The sequence below is a fragment of the Bos taurus genome, chromosome 3 (genome assembly GCF_002263795.3).
Source record: "Bos taurus isolate L1 Dominette 01449 registration number 42190680 breed Hereford chromosome 3, ARS-UCD2.0, whole genome shotgun sequence".
In the NCBI taxonomy this organism is placed as follows: domain Eukaryota; kingdom Metazoa; phylum Chordata; class Mammalia; order Artiodactyla; family Bovidae; genus Bos; species Bos taurus.
The window spans coordinates 101,089,758-101,103,518 of NC_037330.1; the positions used below are offsets into that span (position 1 = coordinate 101,089,758).

A 13,761-nucleotide genomic window follows, 5' to 3' on the forward strand; every position below is an offset into this window, starting at 1 on the left:
AATTTGATCTCTGGTTCCTCTGCCATTTCTAAAACCAGCTTGAACATCAGGAAGTTCACGGTTCACATATTGCTAAAGCCTGGCTTGGAGAATTTTGAGCATTCCTTTACCAGCGTGTGAGATGAGTGCAATTGTGCAGTAGTTTGAGCATTCTTTGGCATTGCCTTTCTTTGGGATTGGAATGAAAACTGACCTTTTCCAGTCCTGTGGCCACTGCTGAGTTTTCCAAATTCGCTGGCATATTGAGTGCAGCACTTTCACAGCATCATCTTTCAGGATTTGGAATAGCTTAACTGGAATTCTATCACCTCCACTAGCTTTGTTCGTAGTGATGCTTTCTGAGGCCCACTTGACTTCACATTCCAGGATGTCTGGCTCTAGGTCAGTGATCACACCATCATGATTATCTGGGTTGTGAAGATATTTTTTGTACAGTTCTTCTGTGTATTCTTGCCACCTCTTCTTAATATCTTCTGCTTCTGTTAGGTCCATACCATCTGGTGATGTCCATGTATAGAGTCTTCTCTTGTGTTGTTGGAAGAGGGTGTTTGTTATGACCAGTGCATTTTCTTGGCAAAGAAACTGGTCCTTCAGTTTAGGGGACCTTTAAAAAATCATTTTATTGATGATTCTTATCTGGTTTTTTTTCCTGTTTTTTTCTGGAAACCTACTATTCTGATAATGGATCTCTTAGACTGGTACTCTTAATTTTCTTATCTGTTCTCTTATATCTTCTATTTCTTTATCTTTTTCTCAAGTTTTGTGTGTGGATGGGGCATGTTAACTGTGAGCTTCACTGTAGGGTAATATGGTAATGTGGTTGGGGTGTTTCAGGAGAATCTCTTATATTTGTATCTTTAGGTTTTTTCCTCTTAGACTAGTCAAATTTCCCAGAGAGAACTATTAAATTCTGCTGCCTGAAAGGTGAAGACGTGAGGGTCAGGACTGGGGTTGAGGCAGGGAGGGGAATTGAGTGTCTAGGAATCCTGTATGCATTTTTTTTTAAATCCCTCCTTTTCTGTAAGGTACATCCCCTCTCCCTACTGCCAGTTGTGATTATGCTACCCCAGTCCAGATATCCTCTATTTTATTCTCTTCAGCCATCTGCCATGGTGAGACCCATGCAGTAGTTGGGTTGCAGAATAGACAAGAGGGATCTTTCAAAGGACCTGTTTAATTTTAACTTCTCCCTTTCTAGCTATATACTCATATCAGTTTCTGAGCCCTTTGGGGAGTCTGGTATAAACTGAGTTGCTTCTCAGTTTTCCTACAACTGACTTGAGTCATTTTTTCCAATGTTGTCTCCTCTCCCATTTTCCTGTTTTTGTGTGGTTGTGCCCATTTAAAAAATCTTGTTACTACTATTTCATTGATATTTTGAGAAAGGAAGTTATAGTTGTGCCTTTTCAATGTATCATCTTTACTTTAAAACTTTCACAATATCTAAAGAAGAAGAGGTGACAAGGGAGTTCCATAGCTGCAACATGGAGGAATATATGATTTTGTCTGTTGTCATTTGCTTCATGTCATGAACTGGGGTAATGGAGTGAGAGAAACAACCTGGAAATGGTAATGTGTAAGGAGTTTGCCTACTCCCCTCTGGGCAGTCCTTCATACTGTCCTCCCTCCCCTTTGGTTGGAGGACAGTATGAAGAACAGGGAAAACGTCCTAAAAATTCCTTTGGTGCTTTTATAATTATGAGTGATAGACTGTTAGGACCTTAGAATTAGAAAAGGTTTATAAAGACATTTAATCTAATCTTTTACCCTTCACAAGAATCGTTTCATGACTATTTCCCATGGAGATTATGCTAGGCTTTGTTTGAAAACCTCCAATGGGTATTTCTCATGAGGTTCTAGATATTAGAACATTTTCGGTAATGTTGAACTCATCAGCGCTCCTCTTGTTGTGTTTTGTTTTTTTGGCCCCAACATGTGGCATGAGGGATCCCTAAGTTCTTCTCTTCTTCTGTTTAAGGATTGCTAGGTCTCATGATTTTCAGACCCATCAGCATCCCTGTAACTTCCTTTGATGTCTCTGATTTGTCAGTCTCTTTCAAAATGTTATGTTCAGAAATGTGGCCTGAACAGTGACAGTGGTATTATTTACATCCTATGATTTGGAGGTCATTATTATGAGCAATTTATTAATTTTTTATTTAAGTATCATTAATTGACTTACAGTATTATATTAGTTTCATGTTGTACGACATAATGATTTGATATTTTTATACATTACAAAATGACCACAGATTTCTTAATTTCAATAAAAGCAAAGTCTTACAATCATACAGTACTTTACAGTTTTCAAGTATCTTGTAATTTAACCTATCTTCTAGTTTTTTTATCAACTGTGATTTAGTGTTAAGTAGCAAGATGCCTGACCGAATTTAAATGTAACATAGGTATGTATAAAGAAATAGATTCATTTAGCACCACATCTATTTTTGGTGTGTGTGTGTGTGTATTTTGGAAGGCAATATGATGCAAAGGGGCAGATCACATAGTATTTCTGAGCCTACTTTTTGTCTATAAAATGAGTTTAACTATTTTGATATTTTAGAATTATGTGAATTTAGAATTAAATGAAATATATGGAAAAGCTTTGTAAATGGTAAAATGCTGTCCAATTTTAAGTTACTTGTTTTTGCCATCAACTTAGAGATAACATAGCCTTAGAAAACCAACTGAACTGATGATGGTAGCAGGTAGACTGTCATTAGTTTCCAAACTGGAATCTTTATGGATCAGAATTCTAAAAGTATGTGATTTGTCAGGCTGTTGCTAAAAAGGTTTTCAGAGACACATGTTTTAATGAATGAACTTGGATGGTAACATCTCTTTAACCAGAATGGTTAGCTTGTTATGGATTTTTGTGCCTAATTGACTTCTCTGATTAACTGAGAATTGCCATACATGGATTATTACTTTGGAATTAATTCAAGTTTTTTATTTTAATTGAGTATATTTCAATTGATATAAATATTGTATAGGTTATAGGCATACAGTTGGTTAGATAGCATCACCACCTCAATGGATATGAATTTGAGCAAACTCCAGGAGATAGCGCAAGACAGGGAAATCTCTTGTGCTGCAGTCCATGGGGTCGCAAAGAGTGGGACACAACCTAACGACTGAACACATAACACACATAGTGATTCACAGTTTTTAAAGGTTATACTCTATAGTTACTATAAGTATTTATTGTATTCCCCATGTTGTACAGAAAGAATTCAAGTTTAATTAAATTTGGTGAGCCTCAAAATTACACTTAACATGATTTAATCTTTCATGAAGATTCCCAAAGTGAACTTTAAGGTCGCCACTATTATTAATGCCACTGAACCCAGAACATGGGTCTAGATAAAGAATTGATAATAGCTTGACCCTGGTAATCATAGAGTTTTGTGCCACGAAGGGCTTTAAAGTTGGTGCAGGCTTTTATCTTATAAAGGAGGAAACTGAGGCTCAAAGAGGGAATGACTTATTCAAAGTCACATGTGTAATTAATAGGAAAAATAAACATGTCTAATCTTAGAAGTTACTTTTTGTTTCTTCAAAAAAAAAAAAAAAAAGAAGTTACTTTTTGGGGATGATAAAATTCTGATTTTAGTTTCTTTTTTTTGTTGTTTGTTTAAACTTGATAGTTGTTTGTTTCTCATGTTGTTATAAATGCCCCTCTTTCATAACCCTCTGCTGATCTTCTTCCAAACTTTTAGGTTTCTAAGTAAACTGGACACTATTTCTATGTCATATACTTCAGGGTAAAATTAATATTCAAGTTACAGGCAGAAAATACATAATGTAATTGTAAGAGCATACTCTGTGGTCTTGAAATGGGGCAGTGATACATTTATCCTGTGGCATATGTGTGTCTGACACAAAGAAAAAGAATGAAGTTATTTATTATAAATTCAGAATAATAAATTATTTCAAAGTAAAAGTTTGATTTGAGAGAATAAAAAGCCTTTGTTATTTCTCTATTAATATCAGTACATTTGGAGATTAAAATTAAATTGTAGATATCTAAATCCTGAAAGAGATGTAGTCAGCATTTTTATGTAGAACTCATTTAACAGAAATTAACACATTCTCAGTTAGTTTTTAGCTTCGCATAGGAAAGATGAGTAGAATTCTTCTGTTTGTTCTTAACCTGAAGAGGAAAACTTATTGTAGAAAGGTGAATGAGCTAAAAATATTATAACTGTAAATGTTGAACCTGCATTTTAAAATTATAAATCTGGCATATCACCCTCTAGCCATGCTGTCCAGGACAATGGCATCTGATTTCTTTGCTTTCAGACATCTCTGCCTTTTCTTTGGAAGCAGCAGATTCGTCTCCTACCTCATTGCTTCAGGAAGCTGCCAAGTTACCTCTGTGATCCCTGCCTTAACTCCAAATAGTCACAAGTTCTACACAGGACAGTCAGCTCTGTCAGAAAGTATGCTGTTTCTAAACATCTAAAATTGGATGTTCTAATCTTTGAGTCAGTTTAAACAAGGAGAAGGAGGTAACAAGAAGATTGCCAGTATTTACTGATGCTTTTGTTTGCTATAGCAGATTGAATTCTGAGGATACAAAGATATAAGAGCTCCTTATGAAGATCAAAGTCTAGATGGAGAAAAAAACAGCTTAGTGATTTAAGGTCAGTAATGGATCAGAAAAGACTTCATCTCTAGATGAGACAATATATTGACTCTTTGTTTTCCAGTAACTATGGTAAGACCTGAATCTTGATGCGGTGGAAAGAGAGAATTGGGAATGCATTCTTGGCAGTTTACTGTAGCAGATTAACATTAACTATGTGGAGGGTGGATTGTGGGAGAGAGGCTGGCTAATTAGGTAGGTGGAGTCACATTTTGAAGACCCTTAATGTCATGCTAAGGAATTTGAACTTAATCCTGTAGAGTGATGATCTCCAAAATAGAGTGTTCTCAGAGCCAGAGGGTGTGCAGGATAGAGTCTCAGAGGAAAATATTAGAATCTCTAGTTCTTATTTTCTTGGGCTCTAAAGTCACTGCAGACGGTGACTGTCAGATCAGATCAGATCAGTCGCTCCGTTGTGTCCGACTCTTTGCGACCCCATGAATCGCAGCACGCCAGGCCTCCCTGTCCATCACCAACTCCCGGAGTTCACTCAGACTCATGTCCATCGAGTCAGTGATGCCATCCAGCCATCTCATCCTCTGTCGTCCCCTTCTCCTCCTGCCCCCAATCCCTCCCAGCATCAGAGTCTTTTCCAATGAGTCAACTCTTCGCATGAGGTGGCCTAAGTACTGGAGTTTCAGCTTTAGCATCATTCCTTCCAAAGAACACCCAGGGCTGATCTCCTTCAGAATGGACTGGTTGGATCTCCTTGCAGTCCAAGGGACTCTCAAGAGTCTTTTCCAACACCACAGTTCAAAAGCATCAATTCTTCGGCGCTCAGCCTTCTTCACAGTCCGACTCTCACATCCATACATGACCACAGGAAAAACCATAGCCTTGACTGGATAAAGTAATGTCTCTGCTTTTGAATATGCTATCTAGGTTGGTCATAACTTTCCAGTTAGCCATGGATAATTATTTTTTATTTTTTAACTTTACAATATTGTATTGGTTTTGCCATATATCAACATGAATCCGCCACAGGTATACACGTGTTCCCCATCCTGAACCCTCCTCCCTCCTCCCTCCCCATACCATCCCTCTGGATCGTTCCAGTGCACTAGCCCCAAGCATCCAGTATCGTGCGTCGAACCTGGACTGGCGACTTGTTTCATATATGATACTATACATGTTTCAATGCCATTCTCCCAAATCATCCCACCCTCTCCCTCTCCCAGAGAGTCCAAAAGACTGTTCTATACATCAGTGTCTCTTTTGCTGTCTCGTTGGGTTATTGTTACCATCTTTCTAAATTCCATATATATGCGTTAGTATACTGTATTGGTGTTTTTCTTTCTGGCTTACTTCACTCTGTATAATAGGCTCCAGTTTCATCCACCTCATTAGAACTGATTCAAATGTATTCTTTATAATGGCTAAGTAATACTCCATTGTGTATATGTACCACAGCTTTCTTATCCATTCATCTGCTGATAGACATCTAGGTTGCTTCCATGTCCTGGCTATTATAAACAGTGCTGCGATGAACATTGGGGTACACGTGTCTCTTTCAATTCTGGTTTCCTCAGTGTGTATGCCCAGTAGTGGAATTGCTGGGTCATAAGGCAGTTCTATTTCCAGTTTTTTAAGGAGTCTCCACACTGTTCTCCATAGTGGCTGTACTAGTTTGCATTCCCACCAACAGTGTAAGAGGGTTCCGTTTTCTCCACACCCTCTCCAGCATTTATTGCTTGTAGACTTTTGGATCGCAGCCATTCTGACTGGCGTGAAATGGTACCTCATAGTGGTTTTGATTTGCATTTCTCTGATAATGAGTGATGTTGAGCATCTTTTCATGTGTTTGTTAGCCATCTGTATGTCTTCTTTGGAGAAATGTCTATTTAGTTCTTTGGCCCATTTTTTGATTGGGTCATTTATTTTCTGGAATTGAGCTGTAGGAGTTGCTTGTATATTTTTAAGATTAGTTGTTTGTCAGTTGCTTCATTTGCTATTATTTTCTCCCATTCTGAAGGTTGTCTTTTCACCTTGCTTATAGTTTCCTTTGTTGTGCAGAAGCTTTTAAGTTTAATTAGGTCCCATTTGTTTATTTTTGCTTTGATTTCCAATATTCTGGGAGGTGGGTCATAGAGGATCCTGCTGTGATTTATGTCGGAGAGTGTTTTGCCTATGTTCTCCTCTAGGAGTTTTATAGTTTCTGGTCTTACGTTTAGATCTTTAATCCATTTTGAGTTTATTTTTGTGTATGGTGTTAGAAAGTGTTCTAGTTTCATTCTTTTACAAGTGGTTGACCAGTTTTCCCAGCACCACTTGTTAAAGAGATTGTCTTTAATCCATTGTATATTCTTGCCTCCTTTGTCAAAGATAAAGTGTCCATAAGTGCGTGGATTTATCTCTGAGCTTTCTATTCATGGGTAATTATTAAAGATTGAAGGCAGGAGGAGAAGGGGGCGACAGAAGATGAGATAGTTGGATGGTACCGCCGGACTCGATGGACATGTTTGAGCAAGCTCCAAAAGGTGGTGATGAACAAGGAAGCCTGGCATGTTGCAGTCCATGGGGTTGCAAAGACTCAGACATGACTGAGCGAGTGAACTGAACTGAATTATTAAAGCACCAAACTACTCTTGGAGACTGGATTGAGATTGGACCACATAGAAAAATGTAAATTGTGACAATTCACAGTCGTACCAAATAGCTGAATTCATTAGTTCCTTATTGGCAGGGGTGGGTATTGGGTGGTGATTTGGGTCATAGTCATTGTTTGTGGAAGTGCTGAGTGGGTAAAAGCATGGTAGTTACCTTACCCTGACAGTTTTTTCCCAGGGGAGTAAGTGTGTTTTTCTTTCTCCTTGCTGTAGGAAATTGTTTGCCAGATTGTGTTACTTATAACAATCTATCATGGAACAGCTGCCAGGAAAAGAAAAGAGGCTATTCCCAGTAGCTCTTCCCTCCTCCTACCCTACCATTACCACCACACACACATACATCCGGTTTTATTTTTTTCTTCTAGTTTTACTTAGTGGTTTTGGCTTGATTGAAATGTTCTTATAATGACAGATTTCTGGACTTTGCCATGGCTTTGTAATTGGTTTTCTAAGCTCTATTTGTTTGCTTTAGCCAAGACTAATCGGCAGCAGTTCAAGTTTGAATTCTGGGGTATCTTGAACACTAAAGTGCTATCTTCTACCTTCCCTTGAAGACCTTGTATGTTTCCACTTGGTCAAAAATGCACGCATTTACTGTCCTTTAAGAACTGTGCTTTTCACCCTTGACGTTGCCCTTGTTCCGTTACAGGAGCAGGCTTCGGTAAAGCTTACTGAGGACTGTTAGGATAGTGAATAGGGAGGTCTGTGGAGATGCCAGTTGGTCTCTACAGATGATGCATACTCTGATGTTAGAAAAGAACACAAGGCAACTGAGGGTTGATGTCTCCCAGGAACTTTCAAGTTAATTGCATTTCAGATATACAGTTGCTTGACAGTCCAAACAGTCTATGTTTATTCATGGTTTGTGGTCACACGTGATCAGAAATACTTCTGGCTCTTTTAAGAGTTTTTCCACTTTCTCTCTGTGGGTTCCAGTTAGTAGAAGAACATTTGCATTTCTAGAATGGCCTTTACATTTTTAGAATAAAAATTAAAACAGTCATTTATTTTCTTACAATTATAACTTTTATTAAACAAAAATAAACAGTATTAAAAAGATATAAGGATGATTTCATTTTCCTTTTAGACTTTAGTTTCTTCTTCCAGGATTTCTAGCCTTGGAAACAAAGTACATTGATCAGTCAGCAAAGACTTTTCCTCTGGAAATGCAGTTGCAAAGAGAACAGGAATGTGTTTGGTCTCAGTGAGAGTGGTGCATTCTTTGGGAACAGGCAGGAAGAGGGCCTGACAGAATAGCACCTCCATCTGTATCCCAGGTTCTGCCCTTTCAGACTGAATCCTTTCATTTCACACTGAGAACAGATGGCAACCAGACACTAGGAGGAGGGCTCTGTTTCTTGTGCTCCTTGGGGATTTCGCATTCAGCTTAGCAAAAAGTCATCTAAAAGCAGAGAGAAAAATGAGGCTGCAGACTGTTCACAATTATGCAGGACTTGTTTGGCATTCGTTATGCTGACAGATTTATTTTCTGCAGATATTGAATGATAACAGCATTTATTTTCTAAGACAGCATTGTCACCACTTCAGAAGCATCTGCATTGGGGTCGTTTTCTTCACTTTGGAGTACAGTTAATAATTTATTGTGGAACAGTCAGCTTACAGAAACCAGTCATCTTATTAGAGAAACTTAGGAAAATAGAAAGGATTTTTTTTCTTCAACAAACTGTCATTTTCATTGTAATGAAATGGGGTAACTTCTCTGCGGCTCTAGTGACATGTCTTTAGTAATGGCCCATGCTTCCTGCCTTTCTAAGTACTGTTAACAAGAAGTGGGATTCTGCAGGCCATTTCTTCCTTAGCTTGCATGTATGTGAGCTGATTTGTTAATGTTTGACGGTTCCTGGATGGTGAGTTGCAGGCTTAGGAATTTTTTTTCCTAAAAAGAAGATGTTTATAGGAACTTTTTTTTTTTTTTTTAGCTCAGTTAAGATCCAGAAAGAACTAGGAGAGCCTTAATAAGTAGAAGAGTAGGGAAAAAAAAAAAAAAAATCCAAATTTGAACTTCTTAAACCTGAAGCCTTCAAAAGGAATTGTTTAGGTTATAAATAATGAATTTTATGTAGAAAAAGAAATGATGGTCCTAGTACAGATTCTATATTTGGAATAAGAAATTACAGGCAGTAAGATAAGGCATTCTGATGGTTGAGTCTCACTTTCTGAGCAAGTGCGATTCTTTTTCCTAGAATGTAAGTTGAAATTGTCTATTTTCCCCCAAAGTAAGAATCTTGATTTTAAATTAAAATTTTAGAAAAGTTGGAGCCACTTACAAAAATTTCTCTAGATATTCACTTTGTTCTTTAACCTAAATAATGTAGTCCAGTGTTTTTCAGACTTTTTAAAATAGCAGAATTTGTATTGCTTTGAGGATTAAATGGATGCTTTTATACATACCTAAAGTTGTAGTATAATGGTTTATTAGCTTGACTGTTTTCCCAAAGAGGGGCACATTATAATATATTCATCCTGTTATTTATTTCCTAGTATTATAGCAAAGTGACTGCTTTAAAATAAAGTATTTCACAATCTTATTGGATCATCAGACTGTGTGAAAGCACCTTTTAAACTGTAAAGAGACATAAAAATTTTAAGATCATTAACTCCATACACAGAAATAGACAATGTGATGGTTTTCATACTCTCTTCCTTAGAGCCCAGGATTCCAGAGGTGCCTCAGGGACAGCAGCAGTAAGGCACACACAAAGGGGAGGTGGGATTTCCAGACCCTCCCCCAACACAGTTCAGCTAGAACAACCTATTTATTTTACCTACTCCACCGCTGTGAAAAAGGTTTGAGGACAAGTGTCCAGTTTGTGTGTGCTTCTGAGACATTGTGAGTTTATCCTGTGATAATTTTGTGTGATCCTTTGTCCCTTGTGATACTGACTTTTCCTCTTCTCCTTTGACAGACAGATGTACTGGTCCTGAGCTGTGATCTGATAACAGATGTTGCCTTACATGAGGTTGTGGACCTATTCAGAGCTCATGATGCATCGCTTGCCATGTTAATGAGAAAAGGTCAAGAAAGCTTAGAACCAGTTCCAGGTCAAAAGGGGAAAAAAAAAGCAGGTAAGGAGGGTGGAATTTGATTTATTTCTTTGTCAACTTCTTATAATTATCATACATGCTTTCACTTAAAAAGAAATATTTATTGAAAACTGACTGTGCTGCAGGCACTGTGCTAGGGGTGGATGACATAAAGTCAAATAAGACACAGTCCCTGATTTAAAGAAGCTTATAGCTATTGATTATGTATTATCCAAGAGGCTTTTGTCTACAGAGAGGAGCACTCAAAACTGTTTGCATTGTGTAACTGAATGCATATACCTAAGAAATAAAAAAATTAATTTAAAATCACTTTTTAAAAAATAATTAAAATCCGATGACAAGTTAGATATCTTTAAGCAATTAAGATTACTATTGCACATTTAGAATGGTTGATTCTTTTTTTTTTAAGTTGTTTCAAAGTAGTTTATTTAGGGGTTCCATTTTCACTCCTCAATAGATTTTATGTATTTCTCATATGCTTCTTCACTCATTAGTTCATCTAGTTCTGAAGGGTTACTGAATGTCATCTTGATCAGCCAACCATCTTCATAACAAGACTTGTTGACAAGTCCTGGATTTTCTGCTAGAGCTTTATTAATTTCAGTTACTTCTCCTGATAGAGGTGACTAGAGTTCACTAGCAGCTTTCACACTTTCCAAAGCACCAAACTCCTCTTGTTTGTTCAACTGTGTTCCAACTTCAGGCAGACTACAGTAAACATCTCCCAAAGCTTCCTGTGCAAAATTGCTGATTCCCACTGTTCCAACACCATTTTCTGTTGTTATCCATTCGTGTTTTTCTGTGAATTTCCGTACCGACAGCAGAGCAGGGCCGGTGCGCAGCGCCCGGACGGCACCTGCCCGCAGTCCCCAGGGCCGCGGCGAGCAGGGCCCGCTGGGTGCCGAGATGGCGCGCAGGCTGCCGACTGCGGCCAGCAACCCCCGCACCGCGCACAGCGCCATGTTCGCACAGGTACAGAGGGTCTCCGCGCGGCACCTCTAGAATGGTTGATTCTTTTGAATACTCCAGTGACCCTGAAAGTTGCTCAGTCGTGTCTGACTCTTTGCAGCCCCATGGACTATACAGTTCATGGAATTCTCCAGGCCAGAATACTGGAGTGGGTAGCCTTTCCCTTCTCAAAGGGTTCTTTCAACCCAGGAATTGAACCATCTCTCACATTGCAGATGGATTCTTTACCAGCTGAGCCACCATGAACCCTAAATAGCCAGTAAACAAAACAGTCATTAACCATGTTTTGTCTTGGGATGACAAAATATCTTGATATTTCCCCGGATTCCAGTAGTGGGTTATTTTTTTAATTTTCAGAGAGTTATAGTAATCTTACCAGATCCAAAAGAAAAGGAATAATACTCTACTCCAGCCAGGGTTATAGAATTTGGGCTTTTGGTTTATTGTTGATTTTTAGTTAAGGCATAGTTCATGACTGCTTTTCCCAGAGTATTTCAGCTGAGTCATTCATATTATGACTGGGCTACTTTTAATAACTGAACTTATGACCAAAACACTTTGTGAGATCATACTTTTTAATATAGGTTTTAGTTTTTCCTATAATATGCTTTTTCCCACTGGAATGATGTGTCCTTTAGATTTTTCTTAGCCAGCATTATATAACCCATTGTCCTGTAATTATATATTGACATGGTCTGTTACAATTATTAGAAGCTATGTATGGTTTATTAGTATCTGATTATTATTAATAGAGCCACCTAGAATGTTCATTCATAGGATTTTAGTAATGTAGTTTATACTTTTAGCGCTCTTTTTCAGAACATTTGGTTAATTTATTATTTTGAACTATAGCATTGAAACTTCTTTCTAGGTACTTTTTGTATTAAAGCAATCACTGATACAGATTAATTGTTGAATCCTCTTTGTACCTTGTTATTATGTATACTTCCCACGTGGATCAGTCCTTTGGTTCTTGACGTAATTTCTACTTTTGTGAGCTCTGGTTTGCTTACAATTCCTTGTATTCATCCTTTTCTACCTACTAGATAGAAGCAACTGTATTGTCAGACTTTATCAACATATGTATATTTTACAAATATTATTGTTTTCTTTTTTTAAAATCTTATTATAACAATCTAAAAAAATCTGCTTATAACAATGTAAAAAAATCAAATACCTTACTATAGTTACTCTTCTTGGTATTATAACTTTTTTGTACATTGTATATTAGCTTTTATGTCTTAATTATCATTATAGATGAGTAGCTTTTCATAATTTTATTTTAAATTAACTATTTGTCCATTTAAAAATTGATGCTTAAATCGTAACAACATGGTTATTGGAAGTTTTCTTTAAGGTGGCTCTTCTGTTTTTGAAAAAGTATGATGTTCACTGGTAACTTGCTATATGGTTAGATTCTGAGTACGGAGGGCAGGGAAGCTGGAAATGGTACTGGAGAGAATACAGGGATTAGACTAATGAGTTTGAACTTTATCCCTGAAACAGTAGGGATGTACTTGAGGAATTTTAAATAAGAGAATGTCATAATCAGATTTGTATTTTAGATTTTTTCATTCTTTACATGAAATTTTGAACTCCTCAGTATCTATATTTTGTTGTATTTGAGGACTAAGTTTTAAATTCTTACCATGGAATGCTATGCATTTCAATGATAAGCATTTTTTTTTAAGAATCATAAATTTCTCAGATTGTATGTTTGGTCTGCCTCTTGACTGCTCTTATGTGCCAGAACAGCCAGTGGTCCTCTCTTTCTCAGATATTGTTTAATAGTCTGGATCCGTTAGATCCAAGTTTCCCAAACAGTGTTCTTACTGGCTTATGGGAGAATGGCTAATGGCTAGATGTTTCAGGAGCCATCTTTCTTCCTGTTGCCACTTCCTTCTCAGATTTTTAGGAACTAAAGATACTGAGGAGGGCAGGATCAAATTAATTTATGTTTGGATTTTTGGAGCTTATTATTCATACTGCAAGCCTTTACATGTGATGTTCTCTGCCAGAAATACTCTCCCCTTACCTGAAACACATGCACTCTAAATCCAACTTAACTTCAAGTTATCTGCTAAGAGAGGCCTTCCTTGACCCTCTAATTCAACCCCTATTTGCCTACATATGGCAGCCCTACTCTTGTACTTACTCTCTCCTCTATTGAACTATAAGCTCCATGAGAATAGGAGTCATGTCTGTTTTGTTTGGTTTATCCCCACATCTGGCTGAGTTATGGCCCATGGTGACCAGTCAGTAGATACTACTGAATGGTTGAGGGGCCTGCCTATAAAGATATCTCTATTGTCCTCAAGGTAAGAGGAAGTATATTCAAGCCCTAGATGTTTAAGTCCTAAAAATTTGAGTCTAAGCTGTAGTTGGGTTCATGAATGGGTATTATAAGAGTCTGAGTTTCAGCAATATACAATATACTGACACTACATTGCCTTTTTTCTTTTTTTTAAAATT

General features: G+C 37.5%; 1 protein-coding gene and 1 pseudogene across 1 annotated transcript in view; one reads left to right on the forward strand and one right to left on the reverse strand.

The window, feature by feature from the left end:
* Positions 1-13,761, forward strand: part of EIF2B3 (eukaryotic translation initiation factor 2B subunit gamma) — a 113,836-nt gene that overhangs the window by 30,506 nt on the left and 69,569 nt on the right. The window contains exon 4 of the mRNA NM_001083474.1: positions 10,182-10,341. Coding sequence (NP_001076943.1) covers positions 10,182-10,341 — 160 coding nt within the window. The remainder of the gene's footprint in view (positions 1-10,181; positions 10,342-13,761) is intronic.
* LOC614213 (glycine cleavage system H protein, mitochondrial-like) lies at positions 10,675-11,282 on the reverse strand (annotated as a pseudogene).